Here is a 20908-nt window from a genome sequence, read left to right as displayed (position 1 = left end):
ATAAAAGCACCGAATAATCTTGAATAAGATAAAAACAGACTCAAATTTCGAAGTAAAAGTCTGAAATGTAAAAGTGAACACAATCATCTCAAACAGGAAGTGACCTGATAATGGTAAATGGTAAAATAATATACAGATCAATAACTTCAGTAAAAGTATGAAATTTATCCGATACAAAATAAAAGTATTATGTTCTGTATTATGTAAAAAAAAGACAAATGTCATAAACTGCCGTCAGGCGTTTTTATTAGATGGATGGAGAGATGGAGAGATGGATGGATACTTTATTCATCCCCCAAGGTGAAATTTGTTTGCTACAGCAGCTACAATATATTTAAGCAATCAAAGTAACAGAGTAAAAAATATAAAATATGAATATTAAACATTAAATATTACTTGAATGTGTCCCTGCAGTTATACAACATGTTGAATATCATTTCTATCTAATATTAGATCCCTGCAGACGTCTTTAAAAGGGAGGGCTTACATGCTGACAAAATAAGTTTTATTGTGAAGGTACTTACCGGAAGTCTCACCTGTCCCTCCATCCTCTTGACTGTGAGGAACAGAAGAGGGAAACTCCCTTCCTGACGTCACTCACCTGCAGCCTCAACACTTTCCACACTCCCGTCACAAACTTTCCAGAACCACAAAGACTCTCCACACCAGGACCAGGACCAGGACCCAGACCTAGACACCCAGCACCATGGCGGGCATCGCGACCACCCTGCGGCACCGCCGGGACAAGGACCAAGGCATCGGCTCCTGCAGCCAGGCAGTGAAGTACCTGAACCAGGACTTCGAGGCTTTGAAGGAGCGATGCCTGGAGAGCGGCCGTCTGTTCCAGGACGAGAGCTTCCCGCCGGTGGCCTCCTCTCTGGGCTTCAAGGAGCTGGGCCCGGGCTCCTACAAGACCCGGGGGGTGTCCTGGGAGAGACCGACGGTCAGTGAGAATTAAAGTCTTTATTCTGATGGAGTTCGTTGCAGAGCCACTAGACCAATGTCATGCTGTGACGCCAGACTCCAGTTAAAGAAAGACGAATTAAAGCGGAGCCTAAACTTTTAGATAAACTGAGCTCAAAACTACTTCAAAGTAATGAACGCCATTAAAGTAAGTAGGTCTCATGGTTCCAGGATCAACACACCTTCATCAGGTGAAAGTGATGAAGGCTCAAAGCCGCCTCAGAACTTCATCAATAATCATCTCATCTCGAGTCTGCGTTCTATGTGGTCCTTATATCTGAGCATCTGATATTGATTTAAAGTGTTTGTTCACCGAATAGAAGAAGCAGCTTGTTTGTACCATGTTGATCTTTATTTAGGAATAAGTGAGGAGGAATAAGAGCGTGTTTTGTGAATGGAGTCTGGTGTGATGTTAGTTTAACTTTCTGTAGAATGAAGCTGTAGAACCTGTTCAGCCGGTTCTGTTCTGAGCTCACTGCAGATCAGTTAACAGGTGAGGCTGCAGGTGTGAAGAGATCAGAAAACACCAGATCATAGATCATAGATCATAGATTATAGATCATAGATCATAGATCATAGATTATAGATCTTAGATCATAGATTATAGATCATAGATCATAGATTATAGATCATAGATCTTAGATCATAGATTATAGATCATAGATTATAGATCTTAGATCATAGATTATAGATCGATCATAGATTATAGATCTTAGATCATAGATCATAGATCTTAGATCATAGATTATAGATCATAAATCATAGATTATAGATCATAGATCATAGATTATAGATCATAGATCTTAGATCATAGATTATAGATTTTAGATCATAGATTATAGATCGATCATAGATTATAGATCTTAGATCATAGATCATAGATCTTAGATCATAGATTATAGATCATAAATCATAGATTATAGATCATAGATCATAGATTATAGATCTTAGATCATAGATTATAGATCATAGATCATAGATTCTACTTGAATGCTTTCTCAGTCCGTGTTATTTGATCAGTCCTGTTCTGAAGCCAACACCCAGCTGCACCTTCACAATGGGAGCTGTGGTTAAACTGGGCCACACCCACTGTTTGACTGTTTGGGTGGAGCTGCTCCATTGAAAAGAATACAAAGATTTCTGATCACCGAGGTTTCACAGAATCGTTTTATAATATATTTAATTCAATTTGGGAATTAAATTAACTTTATTTAGGTAAATCTTGGAAATTAAAAATATTTTGTTGTGATTTGCATGAATGAAAAGTTGTGAAGAAGATCATGTGACGTGATCGAAAGCTCCAGAGATCAGATGCAATGAGTGGAGACGGTCTGTAACCTTATCCATAAATCATGAATCAATAACTTACATGATCGTGATCATAAATCAATTACTTATATGATTGTGATCATAAATCAATAACTTATATGATTGTGTTGATAAATCATAAATCAATAACTTATATGATTGTGTTCATAAATCAATCACTTACATGATTGTGATCATACATCATAAATCAATAACTTATATGATTGTGATCATACATCATAAATCAATAACTTACATGATTGTGATCATAAATCAATAACTTACATGATTGTGATCATAAATCAATACCTTATATGATTGTGATCATAAATCATAAATCAATAACTTATATGATTGTGATCATACATCATAAATCAATAACTTACATGATTGTGATCATAAATCAATAACTTATATGATTGTGATCATAAATCAATAACTTGTTGTCTTTCAAGTGCAGGAGTTGACCTCTGACCCAGAGTTCATCGTCTCTGGAGCCTCGAGGACGGACATCTGTCAGGGAGCTCTGGGTGAGAACAAAGACACGTCCAGACTCTCTCTGTGTGTGTGTGTGTGTGTGTGTGTGTGTGTGTGTGTGTGTGTGTGTGTGTGTGTGTGTGTGTGTGTGTGTGTGTCATCAGAGACAGTAAACAAAGCAGGTGGGTGGCAGCTGACTCACGGTGATGTCATCACAGTAGTTTCTATAGCAACAAAAGGAAACGCCTGAGAGGCAATCCAGCCAATCAGAGAGCAGCAGAGGCCTTGACTAAGCCCCGCCCGTTCCTGTCTGTCATCCAGGTGACTGCTGGCTGCTCGCTGCCATCGCCTCTCTGACTCTGAACGAAGAAGTTCTGGCTCGAGTCGTTCCTCATGGACAGAACTTCAGTAGAGGAGAGTACGCAGGCATCTTCCATTTTCAGGTACAAATACACAGAGTACTAGTAGTGGTTATTAAGAAGGTACACAAATACAGAGTACTAGTAGTATTTAAGAAGGTACACAGAGTCTCATTGTCCCTTCTGTCTCATTGTCCCTTCTGTCTGTTCGTCTCAGTTCTGGCAGTTTGGTGAGTGGGTGGACGTTGTGATTGACGACCGTCTGCCGGTCAAAGACGGAGAGCTGATGTTTGTCCACTCGGCTGAAGGGAGAGAGTTCTGGAGCGCCCTGCTGGAGAAGGCCTACGCCAAGTAAGACCTGAACCTGTCTCGCATCCACCAGCTGTCTCACGTCCCTCATCTGTCTCACGTCCCTCATCTGTCTCACTTCCGTCAGCTGTCTCGCGTCCACCAGCTGTCTCACATCCCTCATCTGTCTCACGTCCCTCAGCTGTCTCACGTCCACAAGCTGTCTCACGTCCCTCAGCTGTCTCATGTACCTCAGCGGCCTCATGTACCTCATCTGTCTCACGTCCCTCATCTGTCTCACGTCCCTCATCTGTCTCACGTCCACCAGCTGTCTCATCCACTTTTTATTGGAACCAAGTGGCCGATAACAAACCAGGAAAAACAGAACCGGACCAAAAGTACTCTTAAATACTTTTGTTCATATAGTGTATCTATGACCTCATCCCCTCATGTCCGGGTCTGTCCCGTCATTGTCCCAGTGTGTCCTCCCAGTAAGCTGGGATCAGCTGGGATCAGTGGATAATGTGTTAATAGACGGTGTGTTTTTGTCTTCAGGTTTTTGTTCTTACACGTCGCTGCATTCTTCACATTTGTTCATCCAGCGGGGAGACACACACACATACACACACACACACACACACACACACACACACACACACACACACACACACTGTGTGTATACTACACACTCCATTTCATGTCGTCAAAGACTGAACACCTACTTTGTGGACTCACCTGTCCAAATACAGAGTACTAGTAGTATTTAAGAAGGTACACAAATACACAGAGTACTAGTGATGTTTAAGAAGGTACACAGAGTCTCATTGTCCCTTCTGTCTCATTGTCCCTTCTGTCTGTTCATCTCAGTTCTGGCAGTTTGGTGAGTGGGTGGACGTTGTGATAGACGACCGTCTGCCGGTCAACACCTACTTTGTGGACTCACCTGTCCAGTTAGTCCTCAAGTGTTAATGATGTGATGTCGCTGCAGGTTGAACGGCTGTTACGAGGCTCTGTCTGGAGGATCCACCACTGAGGGGTTTGAGGATTTCACCGGAGGAATCGCTGAGGTCCACGACCTGAATACACCTGATCCGCATCTGTTCCACATCATCCAGAAAGCTCAGCACCGCGGTTCACTGATGGGCTGCTCCATCGACGTAAGCTCTGAGAACACCGAGGGGAACCACAGGGGTTCTACATGGGTACAACATGGGTACTACATGGGTACAACATGGGTACAACATGGGTACAACATGGGAACCACATGGGAACCACATGGGTACAACATGGGTACAACATGAGTACTACATGGGTACTACATGGGTACTACATGGGTACAACATGGGTACCACATGGTTACAACATGGGTACCACAGGGGTACAACATGGGTACTACACGGGTACTACAGGGGAACCACATGGGTACATCATGGGAACCACATGGGTACTACAGGGGAACCACATGGGAACTACAGGGGAACCACATGGGTACATCATGGGTACTACAGGGGAACCACAGGGGTATCACATGGGTACTACAGGGGAACCACATGGGTACATCATGGGTACTACAGGGGAACCACAGGGGTACTACAGGGGAACCACATGGGAACTACAGGGGAACCACATGGGTACATCATGGGTACTACAGGGGAACCACAGGGGTATCACATGGGTACTACAGGGGAACCACATGGGTACATCATGGGTACTACAGGGGAACCACAGGGGAACCACAGGGGTACTACAGGGGAACCACATGGGTACTACAGGGGTACTGCAGGGGAATATCTCTGAATTTATTTAAAATCATCACTGATACGGAGGTTAAACATTTGTATTTAAGTTAATGAGCAGTTGTTAATTTTTCTTTCAGATCACCAGCTCATCCGACTCCGAGGCAGTTACCTCTCAGAAGCTGGTGAAAGGCCACGCCTACTCTGTGACAGGTGCAGCTCAGGTGAGAGGACCCGCCCCCTACATTCACCAGTCTGAACACCTGAAACATAATTTTATATAAACGTGAAAGCCTCACCACAACATTAAACTACATTTCCCATGAGTCAGTAGGAGCGGCTAACTGGAACCTTTGAGTCCTAAAAGGCAGATCTTTGTTCCCCTCAAACACCTGTCTCACCTGAATAGAGGCGGGGCCTCAGCTCTTTTAAAGTGATGGGGTTGCTGATCGTCCTATCAGATGTAACTCTGTGGTGGTTTTGCTCCGTATGTGATTGGCTGCAGGTGGAGTACCGTGGCAACATGGAGAAGCTGATCCGGATCAGGAACCCCTGGGGTCAGGTGGAGTGGACCGGAGCCTGGAGCGATAAGTGAGTAAAGAGAAACATACTGCAAGTTTGTTCTCTTGTTCATAACTCAGTGAAACAGGAAACACATGTTGGTATTATTCAGAGAAAACCATCATCTCTGATCCACAATAAACCTCCTTGAGTACTACCTGAGTACTACATGTGCAGCACTAAGAGCTTCAGGGTGTTTCCAGCAGCAGCTAAACAAACTGGTGGCTCATGTACTAACGTGACTTATTGGACTGAGTTACCTGAGAAGGTGTCATGTTCAGCTTGTTTTTGTCACCTGGTACCTCCCTGCTGTCTACGTCAGCTGGGTGGAGTATGTGAATGACTTGAGTGACCTCTAGTGGTTACTGTGCAGTATTTAGTTTCTTGTTGACGTGATATTTCAGACTCTTATTCTGAAACTGTTCCCTGTCTGACAGCTCGGCTCAGTGGCGTCAGATCAGCGACGAGGACCGAGAGCGTCTGAGTCACCGCTCAGAGGACGGAGAGTTCTGGTAAAACTCACTTTTTTATTTCCAAACTACCTGAACTCATCATCAGGCGATTTAGGGGAGTGAAAACCCACTGCTCTGTCTTCCAGGATGTCCTTCAAAGACTTCCTACGACATTACTCCCGGCTGGAGATCTGCAACCTGACGCCTGACGCCCTGAGCGACGACTCCGTCTCCAAGTGGTCTCTGTCCAAGTTCGACGGCAGTTGGAGGAGAGGATCCACCGCCGGAGGCTGCAGGAACTTTCCGAGTGAGTCAGACAATAAAACTCACTTCATTCAAACTAACAAACTAATACAACTCACTTCATTCAAACTAACAAACTAATAAAACTCACTTCATTCAAACTAACAAACTAAATAAAACTCAATTCATTCAAACTAACAAACTAATAAAACTCACTTATTCAAACTAACAAACTAATAAAACTCACTTCATTCAAACTAACAAACTAATAAAACTCACTTCATTCAAATGCTACGGTTTTGTTTTTAAACTGCAGACACATTCTGGACAAACCCTCAGTTTGTGATCCGTCTGGACGAGGAGGACGATGACCCGGATGACGGAGAGAATGGCTGCAGCTTCGTGGTCGGTCTGATCCAGAAGAACCGCAGACGCATGAGGAAGATGGGACAAGACATGCACACGGTGGGATTCGCCATCTACGAGGTGAGACCGGTTGTTGGGGTTTTGGGTCTCTTGAGGTCGATCCACTTATGAAGGAGGTTCTCAAAATCTGCCTTCCAGACAAATTCTTGAGATTTTACCTTCAAAGAGTTTGGTTGAACCGGTTCAGACTGAGATAGGTAGTGCTGCAGGAAACTGGACTAATCCTGTTCTCAGTTCAGTCGGTCTAGGAGACGATGTTTGTGTTTTCCAAACGCTCAGAGAGGAAACAGGAAGTGGATCTCTGGGCTGATTCACCATCACTAGACTCTCATTCAGTCGTAGAATAGTGGTCTCAGGGAGGCGGTGGTCTAGACCCCGGTTCAGGGTTCTATGTTGAAGTAAAAGGATCCTCTTGTTTCATAACCTGCTGACGAACAAAGTGAACTGAGTCTGAAGGTTTAACTCTCCTCTTTTCTTCTGTTCCAGGTTCCTGAAGAGGTACGAAGACCATCGGTGTCTCACTTCCTGTCTGCTCAGCGTTTGTTGCTCCACATTTTGATAGTTTATCTGAGACGCATTCAGTCTGATGCTGTCCCCCTTTGTTGTGTCTCCTCCGTCAGAACCGCGGTCAGAGAAACGTCCACCTGAACAGGAACTTCTTCCTGCGTAACGCCTCGGCCGCTCGCTCCGAAACCTTCATCAACCTGCGAGAAGTCTGCAGCCGCTTCTGTCTGCCGCCGGGAGAATATCTGATCCTACCGTCCACCTTCGAGGCGCACAAGAACGGAGACTTCTGTGTCCGCGTCTTCTCCGAGAAACAGGCCGAGTTCCAGTAAGTGTTCACTGAACTTTAACTTGTTAAATCATCGTAAAACTAAATAAAACTCTTTTTTCTTTCTGCTGTTCCAACAGTCAGCAGCTCTTGTTTGATTGAAATAAATCCTTAATTCAGAGTTAGATGTAAAATGTTTTCTCCTTCAGACGGAGACCATTAAATCAGAAGAAACACTGATCTTCTATATCTCTGATAAATCCTCCATAAAGTCCGACACATTTAGAAGCAGAGACTCAACATATCGGTAGAGTCTGTACCTGTCCTGCTATAGAGACAACTGTCCTCTAAAGCTGATGTCTTTGTCCCTGCAGAGAGCTGGACGACCCCATCGAGTCCAGAGTGGAAAAGGTGAGACTCGACTTCAGAACTTTGACTGATTAACTTCTTCCTGGTTGGAGAAATAACCGACAAACTCTCGTTTTTAGATTGAGATCGATGAAGATGATGTGGACGATCGGTTCAGAGGTCTGTTTGAACAGCTGGCAGGAGGGGTGAGCTGCTGATGTAGTACATTTACTATATTTATTGTATAAGTATGTATACTTTTATTTAAAATACCTAATTTCTAACTAATGGAGCTTCTGTACTGCAGGACTGCGAGATCTCGACCTTCGAGCTGCAGAAGATCCTCAACAAAGTGGTGACCAAACGTGAGACACAAAGGTTTTACCTTCAGGTTCAGGTTTATTTTCAGGTGTTGACCTGTTTGTCTCTGACAGGTTCGGACATCGAGACCAACGGCTTCAGCATCTCAACGTGTCGTAACATGATCAACATGCTGGACGTATCCTTCTAGCACGAATATGGTTTAGTTTGTAGTTCAGGTGAGAACTGGTTCAGTCTGCAGAAACCAGAGACAAGTCCACCATGTCACAGAGAAGCTGCCGCAGTGGCTGATGGGTAAAATATTACAAGTATGTGAGCAAGTGTAAACATCATGTGTCATGTTCCTGAACTGTTGCTGCAGAAAGATGGCAGCGGTAAACTGGGTCTGGTGGAGTTCAAAGTGCTGTGGACCAAAATCGAGAACTACCTGGTGAGTCTCAGATCCAGAACCTGTTTTTTCTGGTTCCATGTGAACCAGGTTCCATTGTAGATCCACCAGAACACCATGAACCAGATCTTTAATAAAGTCTCTTCTGTTCTCAGAAAATTTACCGTGAGAAGGACGTGGACAATTCAGGGACGATGAGCTCCACTGAGATGAGGACGGCTGTGGAGGAAGCTGGTAAAAATCTTGAACATAATACGGTATTCCAACGCAATCAAACCTCTTAGTGATGTATTCACCTCTGTGACCTCGATCCAGGTTTCAGTCTGAACAACGTGCTCCATCAGGTCCTGGTGGCTCGTTACAGTGACCCGGATCTCACCGTCGACTTCGACAACTTTGTGAGCTGTTTGGTTCGTCTGGAGACCATGTTTGGTGAGTTCCTTTACAGTCCTCTCAGGACTCCATGATGATGATGATGATGATGAATGTTTCCTCTCCACAGACACGTTCGCCACGCTGGACAAAGATAACTCAGGAACTATCGAGTTAACCATGATGGAGGTAAGAAGCTTCACTCCTTCACATGTTGAACACTCCTGGAGGCCATGGGGCATGAAGTTTAAAATTGTTCCACGGTAGAACCCGTTTAACGTTAATGTAAAGTCTAAAGGTGTTCCACAGTAGAACCCGTTTAACATGGATGTGTTTCTTCTGCAGTGGCTGAACGCGTCTCTGCTCTGAGGAACCTGGACTAACCTGATCCGGATCACAGCAGAACTCTTGTCTTTGTGGTGAATGTTGAATAGTAATCATGAGGGATGTTAGTGATGTTCCACCTTATTGATCATCTGTTATCAATGGCTTATTACATACTATAATGTAGCTATGAGTGTTTATTAATGTTCTGTATAACTTGACAGTTTATATTTTAGATCATTATCTGTTTATATGGCAGATAGTTAAACACTAACAACTACATTATAGACCGTCATAAACCTGTTATTACATGTTTGTTAACGATTATTAGATGAATGCTGTGTTCTGGTTGGTTTAGCAGACTATTTCATCAATGAGTCATTTATTTAGTTTGATAGCAAAGATGCTTCACACCTGATGCCTCAATAATAATCTGTAAACCTTGTTATAGAACAGTTATTAATGCCATAACAATAAAGACAATAAATAGGTGAATGAGTGAGCAATGATTTATTGTAAAGTTCAGATTTATAAAATATCAGTTATAAATAATACACCTTCACACCTGTACCTTCAGTACGATAGCACAAACTACATGTTAAGAAAGCTAACCATTAGCATGCTAACAGTTCATGAAAGCCCTTCAGTGACTGACAGCAAAGAGAAGCTCCGCCCCTCCCAAGCTGTGCCCTGTGATGTCATCTCTCACTTTGTGACATCATCGTTGTGTTTCCTGGCGAGCAAACTCCTCCGCCCACCTCAGAGCCTCGGTGATGTCACCGCTGCTTCCTGTTCCCTTGGCAACCAGCACAGAGCCCCCGGCGCCCCCCCCGAGGTGACGACACACCGCCACCGCCCAATCGGACGCCGACAGGGCTGCCGAGTCCTGAGGGAGAGAACGGCCAATGAGACGCTTCAAGTGAATCCCCGCCCCCCTGTGATGTCAGTGACAGGTGTGTCATCGTTACCTTAGGGACCTGACAGGCACAAAGAACCTTCCCAGAATGCCTTTGGTGAGCGAGCAGCATCACGTGACTGTCAGGAGCCGCAGCGCTCAGGTGATTCACCGTCTTCATCAGAATCTGACAGGAGACGACAGGTAGACGTGAGAACGCACGCACACACGCGCACACACACACACACACACACACACACACACACACACACACACACACACACACACACACACACACACACACACACACACACACACACACACACACGATTGATCTTACCGACAGAGAGTCCGTCTCCACAGAATCCACCTGCAGGTTCTTCCTGCCGTTCTTTTCCAGCAGAGCCTGAGCTTTCACCGCAGCCTGTGCAAAGCATGATGGGAAAACACACAGTCAGAGGAAGGACACAGACACACCTGAGGGTCCGTCAAGTCACGCACCAGTCAAACACTTTGTATTATGAGTCTCAGGTGAGTCTCATATGTCAAAGCTGAGTTTGAGGAGTGTCTCCGGTGTGTGTTCACCTCTCTAGTCTCCAGTTTCCTGACGGTGGTGTTACTGGTCCTCTGCAGAGCTCGGAGTCGACTCTGCAGATCTCTGCGTTGCCACTGAGGGATGGGGGTGTTATCTACAGCCTGACAGACACAACACAGGGCCAAGCAAGACAAGTCACTGAACAGGAACACAGGACACGCTTTATCATCTCAGAAGCCGCAGTGCATCATGGGTAATGTACCTACATCAGAGAGGACCCCAACCTCCTTGGCGAGATGCTGGGCGGCGTCTAGGCTGGAGGGGGCGGAGCCTGTCAGTCTGGCTGACAGAGAGTCCACATCCTGAGACAACATGTGACCCTCCTCACGAGCCTGAAGGCAACAACATGAACATCAGACAAACTGAAATAAATCACATATGATCAGAGTCAGAGCTTTGAATACTAGAAAATAAAACCATAGCATTACACCAGATTTATGAAAGATGAATAAAAGCAGAGAAAACAAGCATCCCTAAACTTAATAACCATGTAATAAAGACACTTTATTAACAATAACCATGTAATAAAGAGATAAGACTTTTAAATTGTTTATTAACAATAAACACTAAAGACGTAAAAACATGCAGCTGTTTGTGCTAAGCTAGGCTAACCAGACTACTGGCCGTCTCTCAGTGCCGGACAGACGGGTGAATCACGTGTGTGATGTTCGTCACTGACCCGTTTGGCCTCCCGTCCCGTCACAGCGATGATCCGACTGATTCCTTTCACCATCTGTCTCTCAGACACGATCAGCAGATCCTCGATGGCTCCGGTCTGCAGCAGGTGACTGAACGAATACACGTTTAACACGACACATTTTACACAACATGTTTAACACGCCACGTTTAACACCTTTTACACAACATGTTTAACACGCCATGTTTAACACGCCACGTTTAACACGTTTAACACCTTTTACACAACACGTTTAACACGCCACGTTTAACACGCCACGTTTTACACAACACAACACGTTTAACGCGTTTTACACGCCACGTTTAACATGTTTAACACCTTTTACACAACATGTTTAACATGCCACGTTTAACACGCCACGTTTAATACGTTTAACACAGTTCCCTAACCCTAACCATGGAACAGGTAAACAGGTGGACAGGTGAATGGGTGGACAGGTGAACGGGGGGGACAGGTGGACAGGTGAATGGGTGGACAGGTGTGTTTCAGTCTTACGTCCCACAGCAGAGCTCAACAGACGTCTCTCTGTCCGTCTCATCGTCCAGTTCAGAGACCGCTACAGAAACAGACACCACCCGAACAGGGTCCGGATACACCTGCAGACAGACAGGTAGACAGAGAGACAGTCAGTACACCTGCAGACAGACAGGCAGTGAGACAAGCAGTGAGACGGGCTCACCTCGTCCACTGTCCTCAGTCCCTTGATCCTCCTGGCCTCCTGCAGAGGAAGCTCCTGGCTGTGGACGATGTGATTGGCTGAGATGATGTCATTAACACACCTGTCTACCTGCTGCAGCTGAGAGACGTCCAGAGAACTCTGAAGACAAAGAATAAATACACACTGTATGTAGTTACCTGAATATATACAGGGGAATGTAAAGCCACACACACACACACACACACACACACACACACACACACACACACACACACACACACACACACACACACACACACACACACACACACACACACACACACACACACAGTTAGAGCTTAGCTGTCTGACCCTGACACTGAAGTCGAAGCGAAGCCGCTCAGCTGACACATGAGATCCTCTCTGATGAACACAACCACCCAGAACTGTCCTCAGAGCAAAGTTGAGGATGTGAGTCGCCGTGTGATTCACCATACAGGACAATCTGTGGACCTGTGGACATGGACAGACAAGAGGACAATCTGTGAACCTGTGACAGAGACAGACAGACAGAGACAGAGAGAGACAGACAGACAGACAGACAGACACATCATCCGATACTGTTGTGCTGATTCTGGACCACAGGCTTATTTACCTGGTCCAGGTGTAGCTGGACCTGGTCTCCGGTCTTCAGGTTGTCAGCAGCAGTCACCTGATGGACCACGTACCCCCCTGCCAGGATCACAGCCTCCACCGGGTACAGGACATCCTGACAGACAGAAAACACACAACTAGAGTCAGACCTCACCTGGACACACAGCAGGTAATCTTTCCCATGATGCATTACAGCTGACCTGTGATCCGTCCCGGGTGAAGTAGCCCTTGTCTTGTGACTGTCCCCCTTGCTCAGAGTAGAAGCAGGTCTGATCCAGAACCACTCCACAACGCTGACCTTCAGGGACCTCTGACACCAGAGTCTGACCGTCATACAGAGCCACGACGGTCGCACTGCATGCTGGGAACACTGGGAAGAGGAGAACAAAGATTACCTGTCTGAACAGGTGAGACATGAGTTCAGCACAAAGAGAGACGTGTGGTACCGTATCGGTCCCTGTCCAGTCTGTACTGGTATTTGAGACCGTCGTCCGTGGGAGGGACACCGACACGCTGCAGGTCTGCCAGGCTGAGGACGTCCAACATCACCTGAGACTGATCACCTGACTGAAGATCGGACGACACCTGAGAGACACAGACAGACAGACTTCACCTGAGAGAGACAGACAGACGTCACCTGAGAGAGACAGACCGACAGACGTCACCTGAGAGAGACAGACCGACAGACGTCACCTGAGAGAGACAGACAGACGTCACCTGAGAGAGACAGGCAAACAGACAGACGTCACCTGAGAGAGACAGGCAAACAGACAGACGTCACCTGAGAGAGACAGGCAAACAGACAGACGTCACCTGAGAGAGACAGACAGACGTCACCTGAGAGAGACAGGCAAACAGACAGACGTCACCTGAGAGAGACAGGCAAACAGACAGACGTCACCTGAGAGAGACAGGTACTCGATGACATCACCAACACAGTAAAAGCCCTCCACCTGCTTCACAGGAAGTCAAGCAGCCCCTTCACAATCAAACCCTGTAGTTTCATCAATAGAACACTAAGCTCTTATTTTCTTATCTTCAGTCGTATCACATATTAAAAACATCGTAATCCAACAGGTGAAATCAGGAGCATCACGGGAGTTCAGAGTGTGAGACCTTACCTTCTGGTTCTCTGCCACCAGATGGTCCAGCTCCTTGCGGTCCACCTGGACCCCCCTCTCCTCCAACATTAGGTCCACCAGGTCCAGAGGAAAACCCAGGTCCCTGTGCAGAGACCAGGCCACCGAGGCTGGGAAGAAGACTCCATGTTTGTAGTCCTTTTTAAGGAGCGTCCGGTGGATCAGCCTGCTGCCCTGCTGCAGAGACGACAGGAAGTGAGCCTCGTTCTCGTTGATGACGTCCTGGATCTGAAAGAAACAACACCTGCTGATGACCACTTCCTATTCTGGAAGATCTCCAGATGTTCCAGATGTTCTACTACTCACCCTGTCTGCCTCCCTGTGCAGCTCTGGATACACGTCACCCTGCACACAGGAGATGAAGATGACTTCCACAACTCTTATATATTTGATGGGGGGTCAGATGCATTATGGGTAATGGATCTCACCAGGATGTGGGTGACAGTAGGAACCAGGCTGGCCAGTGCTCCCTGAGGAGCATGAAGGACCTCGACGCAGAACCGAACCGCCCGCCGCAGAACCCTTCTCAACACCAACCTGAGACCCGAGTAATAAATAAAAACAATAAACCAAGAACGGAACAAACAAACGCATCCTGACAGCCGATCGGTCGGTGACTCACTCTGCTCCCGACATGCCCGGATGAACTCCGTCAGCGATGCAGATCGACAGAGTGCGGACGTGGTCGGCCACCACTCGGTACGCCGTGTCCACCTTCATCTGGTCCGCCAAGCCCGTCCGCCCACCGTACGGGTTCACCTTCGACCTCTGGGGACGGACACATCGCCATGACAACAGGAAGCTGTCAATCACACCGCACTACACCCGGTGGTAACTAGGCAACTGGTGTTATGGTGTACCTGGTGTACCCGGTGTACCTGGTGTACCCGGTGTTCTGGTGTACCCGGTGTTCTGGTGTACCCGGTGTTCTGGTGTTATGGTGTACCTGGTGTACCCGGTGTTCTGGTGTACCTGGTGGATGGCGTGCAGCAGAGGCGTGAACAGGTCCGTGTCGTAGTTTGATCTTTTACCCTGCAGGACGCTCACCAGTCTCTCCAGTCCCATCCCAGTATCCACACTGAACCGGGGCAGCTGCTGCAGACTGTGGTCCACCTCCCTGACACACAGGAACACAACCTGTTATACTGGGAGGAGACCAGTACAACCAGCAGACCGGTTCAGTGCTAATGGTTTACAGTGTTCTGGACTGGTTTTGTATGAACCTGTTGTACTGCATGAAGACCAGGTTCCAGATCTCCACCACTTCAGGACTGTCGGCGTTAACGAGAGCCGCGGCGTCCCGCCCCCCCACGTGGTCGTAGTGGATCTCGGTGCAGGGACCACATGGACCGGAGTCCCCCATCTCCCAGAAGTTCTCCTTCAGGCCGAACGGCAGGAGGTGACCCGGAGGAACCCTGAGGACGAGATCTGTGGTGATTCTCACAGAGAACTCTTCCTGCAGGGAACCAATCAGAGCATCGGCCGTGGTCTAGGTTACCTACCCGATCTCCAGCCAGGTGAGTCGAGTCTCCTCATCAGCAGGTAAACCAGACGCAGCGTCTCCAGCAAAGTACGACACGTACAGTCTGTCTGCAGGTATCCCATAATGCATTGTGAGGAGGCTCCACGCCATAGAGCACGCCTCCTCCTGTAGGAGACAAGAGGACATGTGAGGATACACAGAGCTGCTGCTGCTGCTGCTGCTGCTGCTCCTCCTCCTCCTCCTCCTCTCTCCTTCTTCTTCCTTCCTCCTCCTCCTCTCTCTCTTCCCTCTCCTTTCTCCTCCCTCTCCTTTCTCCTTTCTCCTTCCTCTTCCTCTCTCTCTCTCTCTCTCCTCTTCCCTCCTCTTCCCTCCTCTTCCTCCCTCCTCCCTCCTCCCTCCTCCCTCCTCCCTCCTCCTCACCTTGAAGTAGTCTCCAAAGGACCAGTTCCCGAGCATCTCAAAGAATGTGTGATGATAAACGTCTCGTCCGACGTCGTCGAGGTCGTTGTGTTTCCCTCCGGCTCGAACGCACTTCTGAGTGTTGACGACTCTTTGATACGAAGACATCTCACTACGAGGGTCAGCGGTACCCAGGAAGACGGGTTTAAACTAGAACCAGAGACCACAGAAAGACAGGTTTAAACTAGAACCAGAGACCACAGAAAGACGGGTTTAAACTACAACCAGAGACCACAGAAAGACGGGTTTAAACTAGAACCAGAGACCACAGGAAGACGGGTTTAAACTAGAACCAGAGACCACAGGAAGACGGGTTTAAACTACAACCAGAGACCACATGAAGACGGGTTTAAACTACAACCAGAGACCACATGAAGACGGGTTTAAACTACAACCAGAGACCACATGAAGACGGGTTTAAACTAGAACCAGAGACCACATGAAGACGGGTTTAAACTAGAACCAGAGACCACAGGAAGACGGGTTTAAACTACAACCAGAGACCACAGGAATACCAGTTTAAACTAAAACCAGAGACCACAGGAAGACGGGTTTAAACTAGAACCAGAGACCACATGAAGACAGGTTTAAACTTGAACCAGAGACCACAGGAAGACGGGTTTAAACTAGAACCAGAGACCACAGGAAGACGGGTTTAAACTACAACCAGAGACCACATGAAGACGGGTTTAAACTAGAACCAGAGACCACATGAAGACGGGTTTAAACTACAACCAGAGACCACAGGAAGACGGGTTTAAACTACAACCAGAGACCACAGGAAGACGGGTTTAAACTACAACCAGAGACCACATGAAGACGGGTTTAAACTACAACCAGAGACCACAGGAAGACGAATTTAAACTACAACCAGAGACCACAGGAAGACGGGTTTACACTAGAACCAGAGACCACATGAAGACGGGTTTAAACTAGAACCAGAGACCACATGAAGATGGGTTTAAACTAGAACCAGAGACCACAGGAAGACGGGTTTAAACTAGAACCAGAGACCACAGGAAGACGGGTTTAAACTAGAACCAGAGACCACATGAAGACGGGTTTAAACTACAACCAGAGACCACAGGAAGACAGGTTTAAACTACAACCAGAGACCACAGGAAGACGGGTTTAAACTACAACCAGAGACCACATGAAGACGGGTTTAAACTACAACCAGAGACCACATGAAGACGGGTTTAAACTACAACCAGAGACCACAGGAAGACGGGTTTAAACTACAACCAGAGACCACATGAAGACGGGTTTAAACTAGAACCAGAGACCACATGAAGACGGGTTTAAACTAGAACCAGAGACCACATGAAGACGGGTTTAAACTAGAACCAGAGACCACAGGAAGACGGGTTTAAACTACAACCAGAGACCACAGGAAGACGGGTTTAAACTAGAACCAGAGACCACATGAAGACAGGTTTAAACTTGAACCAGAGACCACAGGAAGACGGGTTTAAACTTGAACCAGAGACCACAGGAAGACGGGTTTAAACTACAACCAGAGACCACATGAAGACGGGTTTAAACTAGAACCAGAGACCACATGAAGACGGGTTTAAACTAGAACCAGAGACCACAGGAAGACGGGTTTAAACTAGAACCAGAGACCACAGGAAGACGGGTTTAAACTACAACCAGAGACCACAGGAAGACGAATTTAAACTACAACCAGAGACCACAGGAAGACGGGTTTACACTAGAACCAGAGACCACATGAAGACGGGTTTAAACTAGAACCAGAGACCACATGAAGACGGGTTTAAACTAGAACCAGAGACCACAGGAAGACGGGTTTAAACTACAACCAGAGACCACAGGAAGACGGGTTTAAACTAGAACCAGAGACCACATGAAGACAGGTTTAAACTTGAACCAGAGACCACAGGAAGACGGGTTTAAACTTGAACCAGAGACCACAGGAAAACGGGTTTAAACTACAACCAGAGACCACATGAAGACGGGTTTAAACTAGAACCAGAGACCACATGAAGACGGGTTTAAACTAGAACCAGAGACCACAGGAAGACGGGTTTGAACTAGAACCAGAGACCACAGGAAGACGGGTTTAAACTACAACCAGAGACCACAGGAAGACGAATTTAAACTACAACCAGAGACCACAGGAAGACGGGTTTACACTAGAACCAGAGACCACATGAAGACGGGTTTAAACTAGAACCAGAGACCACATGAAGACGGGTTTAAACTAGAACCAGAGACCACAGGAAGACGGGTTTAAACTAGAACCAGAGACCACAGGAAGACGGGTTTAAACTACAACCAGAGACCACATGAAGACGGGTTTAAACTACAACCAGAGACCACAGGAAGACGGGTTTAAACTACAACCAGAGACCACAGGAAGACGGGTTTAAACTACAACCAGAGACCACATGAAGACGGGTTTAAACTACAACCAGAGACCACATGAAGACGGGTTTAAACTAGAACCAGAGACCACATGAAGACGGGTTTAAACTAGAACCAGAGACCACAGGAAGACGGGTTTAAACTACAACCAGAGACCACAGGAAGACGGGTTTAAACTAGAACCAGAGACCACATGAAGACAGGTTTAAACTTGAACCAGAGACCACAGGAAGACGGGTTTAAACTAGAACCAGAGACCACATGAAGACAGGTTTAAACTTGAACCAGAGACCACAGGAAGACGGGTTTAAACTTGAACCAGAGACCACAGGAAAACGGGTTTAAACTACAACCAGAGACCACATGAAGACGGGTTTAAACTAGAACCAGAGACCACATGAAGACGGGTTTAAACTAGAACCAGAGACCACAGGAAGACGGGTTTGAACTAGAACCAGAGACCACAGGAAGACGGGTTTAAACTACAACCAGAGACCACAGGAAGACGAATTTAAACTACAACCAGAGACCACAGGAAGACGGGTTTACACTAGAACCAGAGACCACATGAAGACGGGTTTAAACTAGAACCAGAGACCACATGAAGACGGGTTTAAACTAGAACCAGAGACCACAGGAAGACGGGTTTAAACTAGAACCAGAGACCACAGGAAGACGGGTTTAAACTAGAACCAGAGACCACATGAAGACGGGTTTAAACTAGAACCAGAGACCACATGAAGACGGGTTTAAACTACAACCAGAGACCACAGGAAGACGGGTTTAAACTACAACCAGAGACCACAGGAAGACGGGTTTAAACTACAACCAGAGACCACATGAAGACGGGTTTAAACTACAACCAGAGACCACATGAAGACGGGTTTAAACTACAACCAGAGACCACAGGAAGACGGGTTTAAACTACAACCAGAGACCACATGAAGACGGGTTTAAACTAGAACCAGAGACCACATGAAGACGGGTTTAAACTAGAACCAGAGACCACATGAAGACGGGTTTAAACTAGAACCAGAGACCACAGGAAGACGGGTTTAAACTACAACCAGAGACCACAGGAAGACGGGTTTAAACTAGAACCAGAGACCACATGAAGACAGGTTTAAACTTGAACCAGAGACCACAGGAAGACGGGTTTAAACTTGAACCAGAGACCACAGGAAGACGGGTTTAAACTACAACCAGAGACCACATGAAGACGGGTTTAAACTAGAACCAGAGACCACATGAAGACGGGTTTAAACTAGAACCAGAGACCACAGGAAGACGGGTTTAAACTAGAACCAGAGATCACAGGAAGACGGGTTTAAACTACAACCAGAGACCACATGAAGACGGGTTTAAACTACAACCAGAGACCACAGGAAGACGAATTTAAACTACAACCAGAGACCACAGGAAGACGGGTTTACACTAGAACCAGAGACCACATGAAGACGGGTTTAAACTAGAACCAGAGACCACATGAAGACGGGTTTAAACTAGAACCAGAGACCACAGGAAGACGGGTTTGAACTAGAACCAGAGACCACAGGAAGACGGGTTTAAACTAGAACCAGAGACCACATGAAGACGGGTTTAAACTACAACCAGAGACCACAGGAAGACAGGTTTAAACTACAACCAGAGACCACAGGAAGACGGGTTTAAACTACAACCAGAGACCACATGAAGACGGGTTTAAACTACAACCAGAGACCACATGAAGACGGGTTTAAACTAGAACCAGAGACCACAGGAAGACGGGTTTAAACTACAACCAGAGACCACATGAAGACGGGTTTAAACTACAACCAGAGACCACATGAAGACGGGTTTAAACTACAACCAGAGACCACAGGAAGACGGGTTTAAACTACAACCAGAGACCACATGAAGACGGGTTTAAACTAGAACCAGAGACCACATGAAGACGGGTTTAAACTAGAACCAGAGACCACATGAAGACGGGTTTAAACTAGAACCAGAGACCACAGGAAGACGGGTTTAAACTACAACCAGAGACCACATGAAGACGGGTTTAAACTACAACCAGAGACCACAGGAAGACGGGTTTAAACTACAACCAGAGACCACAGGAAGACGGGTTTAAACTAGAACCAGAGACCAAATGAAGACGGGTTTAAACTTGAACCAGAGACCACATGAAGACGGGTTTAAACTAGAACCAGAGACCACAGGAAGACGGGTTTAAACTAGAACCAGAGACCACATGAAGACGGGTTTAAACTAGAACCAGAGACCACATGAAGACGGGTTTAAACTAGAACCAGAGACCACATGAAGACGGGTTTAAACTAGAACCAGAGACCACATGAAGACGGGTTTAAACTAGAACCAGAGACCACATGAAGACGGGTTTAAACTAGAACCAGAGACCACATGAAGACGGGTTTAAACTAGAACCAGAGACCACAGGAAGACGGGTTTAAACTAGAACCAGAGACCACAGGAAGACGGGTTTAAACTACAACCAGAGACCACATGAAGACGGGTTTAAACTACAACCAGAGACCACAGGCAGACGGGTTTAAACTACAACCAGAGACCACATGAAGACGGGTTTAAACTACAACCAGAGACCACAGGAAGACGGGTTTAA

General features: G+C 46.5%; 2 protein-coding genes across 3 annotated transcripts in view; one reads left to right on the top strand and one right to left on the bottom strand.

Annotated features, from left to right (window-relative positions):
• Window positions 1-592: 592 nt before the first annotated feature.
• capn2l (calpain 2, (m/II) large subunit, like) lies at window positions 593-9833 on the top strand. Its single transcript, XM_068702766.1, has 21 exons — window positions 593-943; window positions 2732-2801; window positions 3070-3191; window positions 3325-3458; window positions 4384-4552; window positions 5272-5355; window positions 5637-5722; window positions 6130-6204; window positions 6291-6451; window positions 6704-6873; window positions 7300-7311; window positions 7434-7645; window positions 7960-7996; window positions 8074-8139; window positions 8241-8298; window positions 8368-8432; window positions 8616-8684; window positions 8798-8876; window positions 8958-9074; window positions 9145-9203; window positions 9360-9833. Exons 1-21 carry the CDS (start codon window positions 707-709, stop codon window positions 9381-9383), a joined length of 2106 nt encoding a protein of 701 aa, XP_068558867.1. The 5' UTR covers window positions 593-706; the 3' UTR covers window positions 9384-9833.
• Window positions 9834-20908, bottom strand: part of aars2 (alanyl-tRNA synthetase 2, mitochondrial (putative)) — an 11948-nt gene continuing 873 nt past the window's right edge. Inside the window, exons 2-21 of one of the 2 annotated variants that reach the window (XM_068702759.1) lie at window positions 15859-16047; window positions 15458-15603; window positions 15179-15370; window positions 14928-15072; window positions 14578-14723; window positions 14384-14492; window positions 14262-14300; window positions 13938-14183; window positions 13263-13401; window positions 13017-13186; window positions 12818-12931; window positions 12535-12675; window positions 12205-12342; window positions 12021-12121; window positions 11508-11616; window positions 11035-11160; window positions 10819-10929; window positions 10574-10657; window positions 10307-10420; window positions 9834-10224 (exon numbers count right to left, since the gene is read on the bottom strand). In XM_068702759.1, the coding sequence (XP_068558860.1) occupies window positions 10057-10224; window positions 10307-10420; window positions 10574-10657; window positions 10819-10929; window positions 11035-11160; window positions 11508-11616; window positions 12021-12121; window positions 12205-12342; window positions 12535-12675; window positions 12818-12931; window positions 13017-13186; window positions 13263-13401; window positions 13938-14183; window positions 14262-14300; window positions 14384-14492; window positions 14578-14723; window positions 14928-15072; window positions 15179-15370; window positions 15458-15603; window positions 15859-16047 (2727 nt within the window). In that variant the 3' untranslated portion in view covers window positions 9834-10056. The remainder of the gene's footprint in view (window positions 10225-10306; window positions 10421-10573; window positions 10658-10818; window positions 10930-11034; window positions 11161-11507; window positions 11617-12020; window positions 12122-12204; window positions 12343-12534; window positions 12676-12817; window positions 12932-13016; window positions 13187-13262; window positions 13402-13937; window positions 14184-14261; window positions 14301-14383; window positions 14493-14577; window positions 14724-14927; window positions 15073-15178; window positions 15371-15457; window positions 15604-15858; window positions 16048-20908) is intronic. The other variant, XM_068702760.1, reaches the window with a different exon arrangement.

Source organism: Cebidichthys violaceus, unplaced genomic scaffold (genome assembly GCF_023349555.1).
Source record: "Cebidichthys violaceus isolate CVI_PGR_0920_01 unplaced genomic scaffold, fCebVio1.0.p SCAF_88, whole genome shotgun sequence".
Lineage (NCBI taxonomy): Eukaryota > Metazoa > Chordata > Actinopteri > Perciformes > Stichaeidae > Cebidichthys > Cebidichthys violaceus.
Note: the sequence above shows the minus strand (reverse complement) of the source record. Positions and strands in the feature narration are given on the sequence as shown.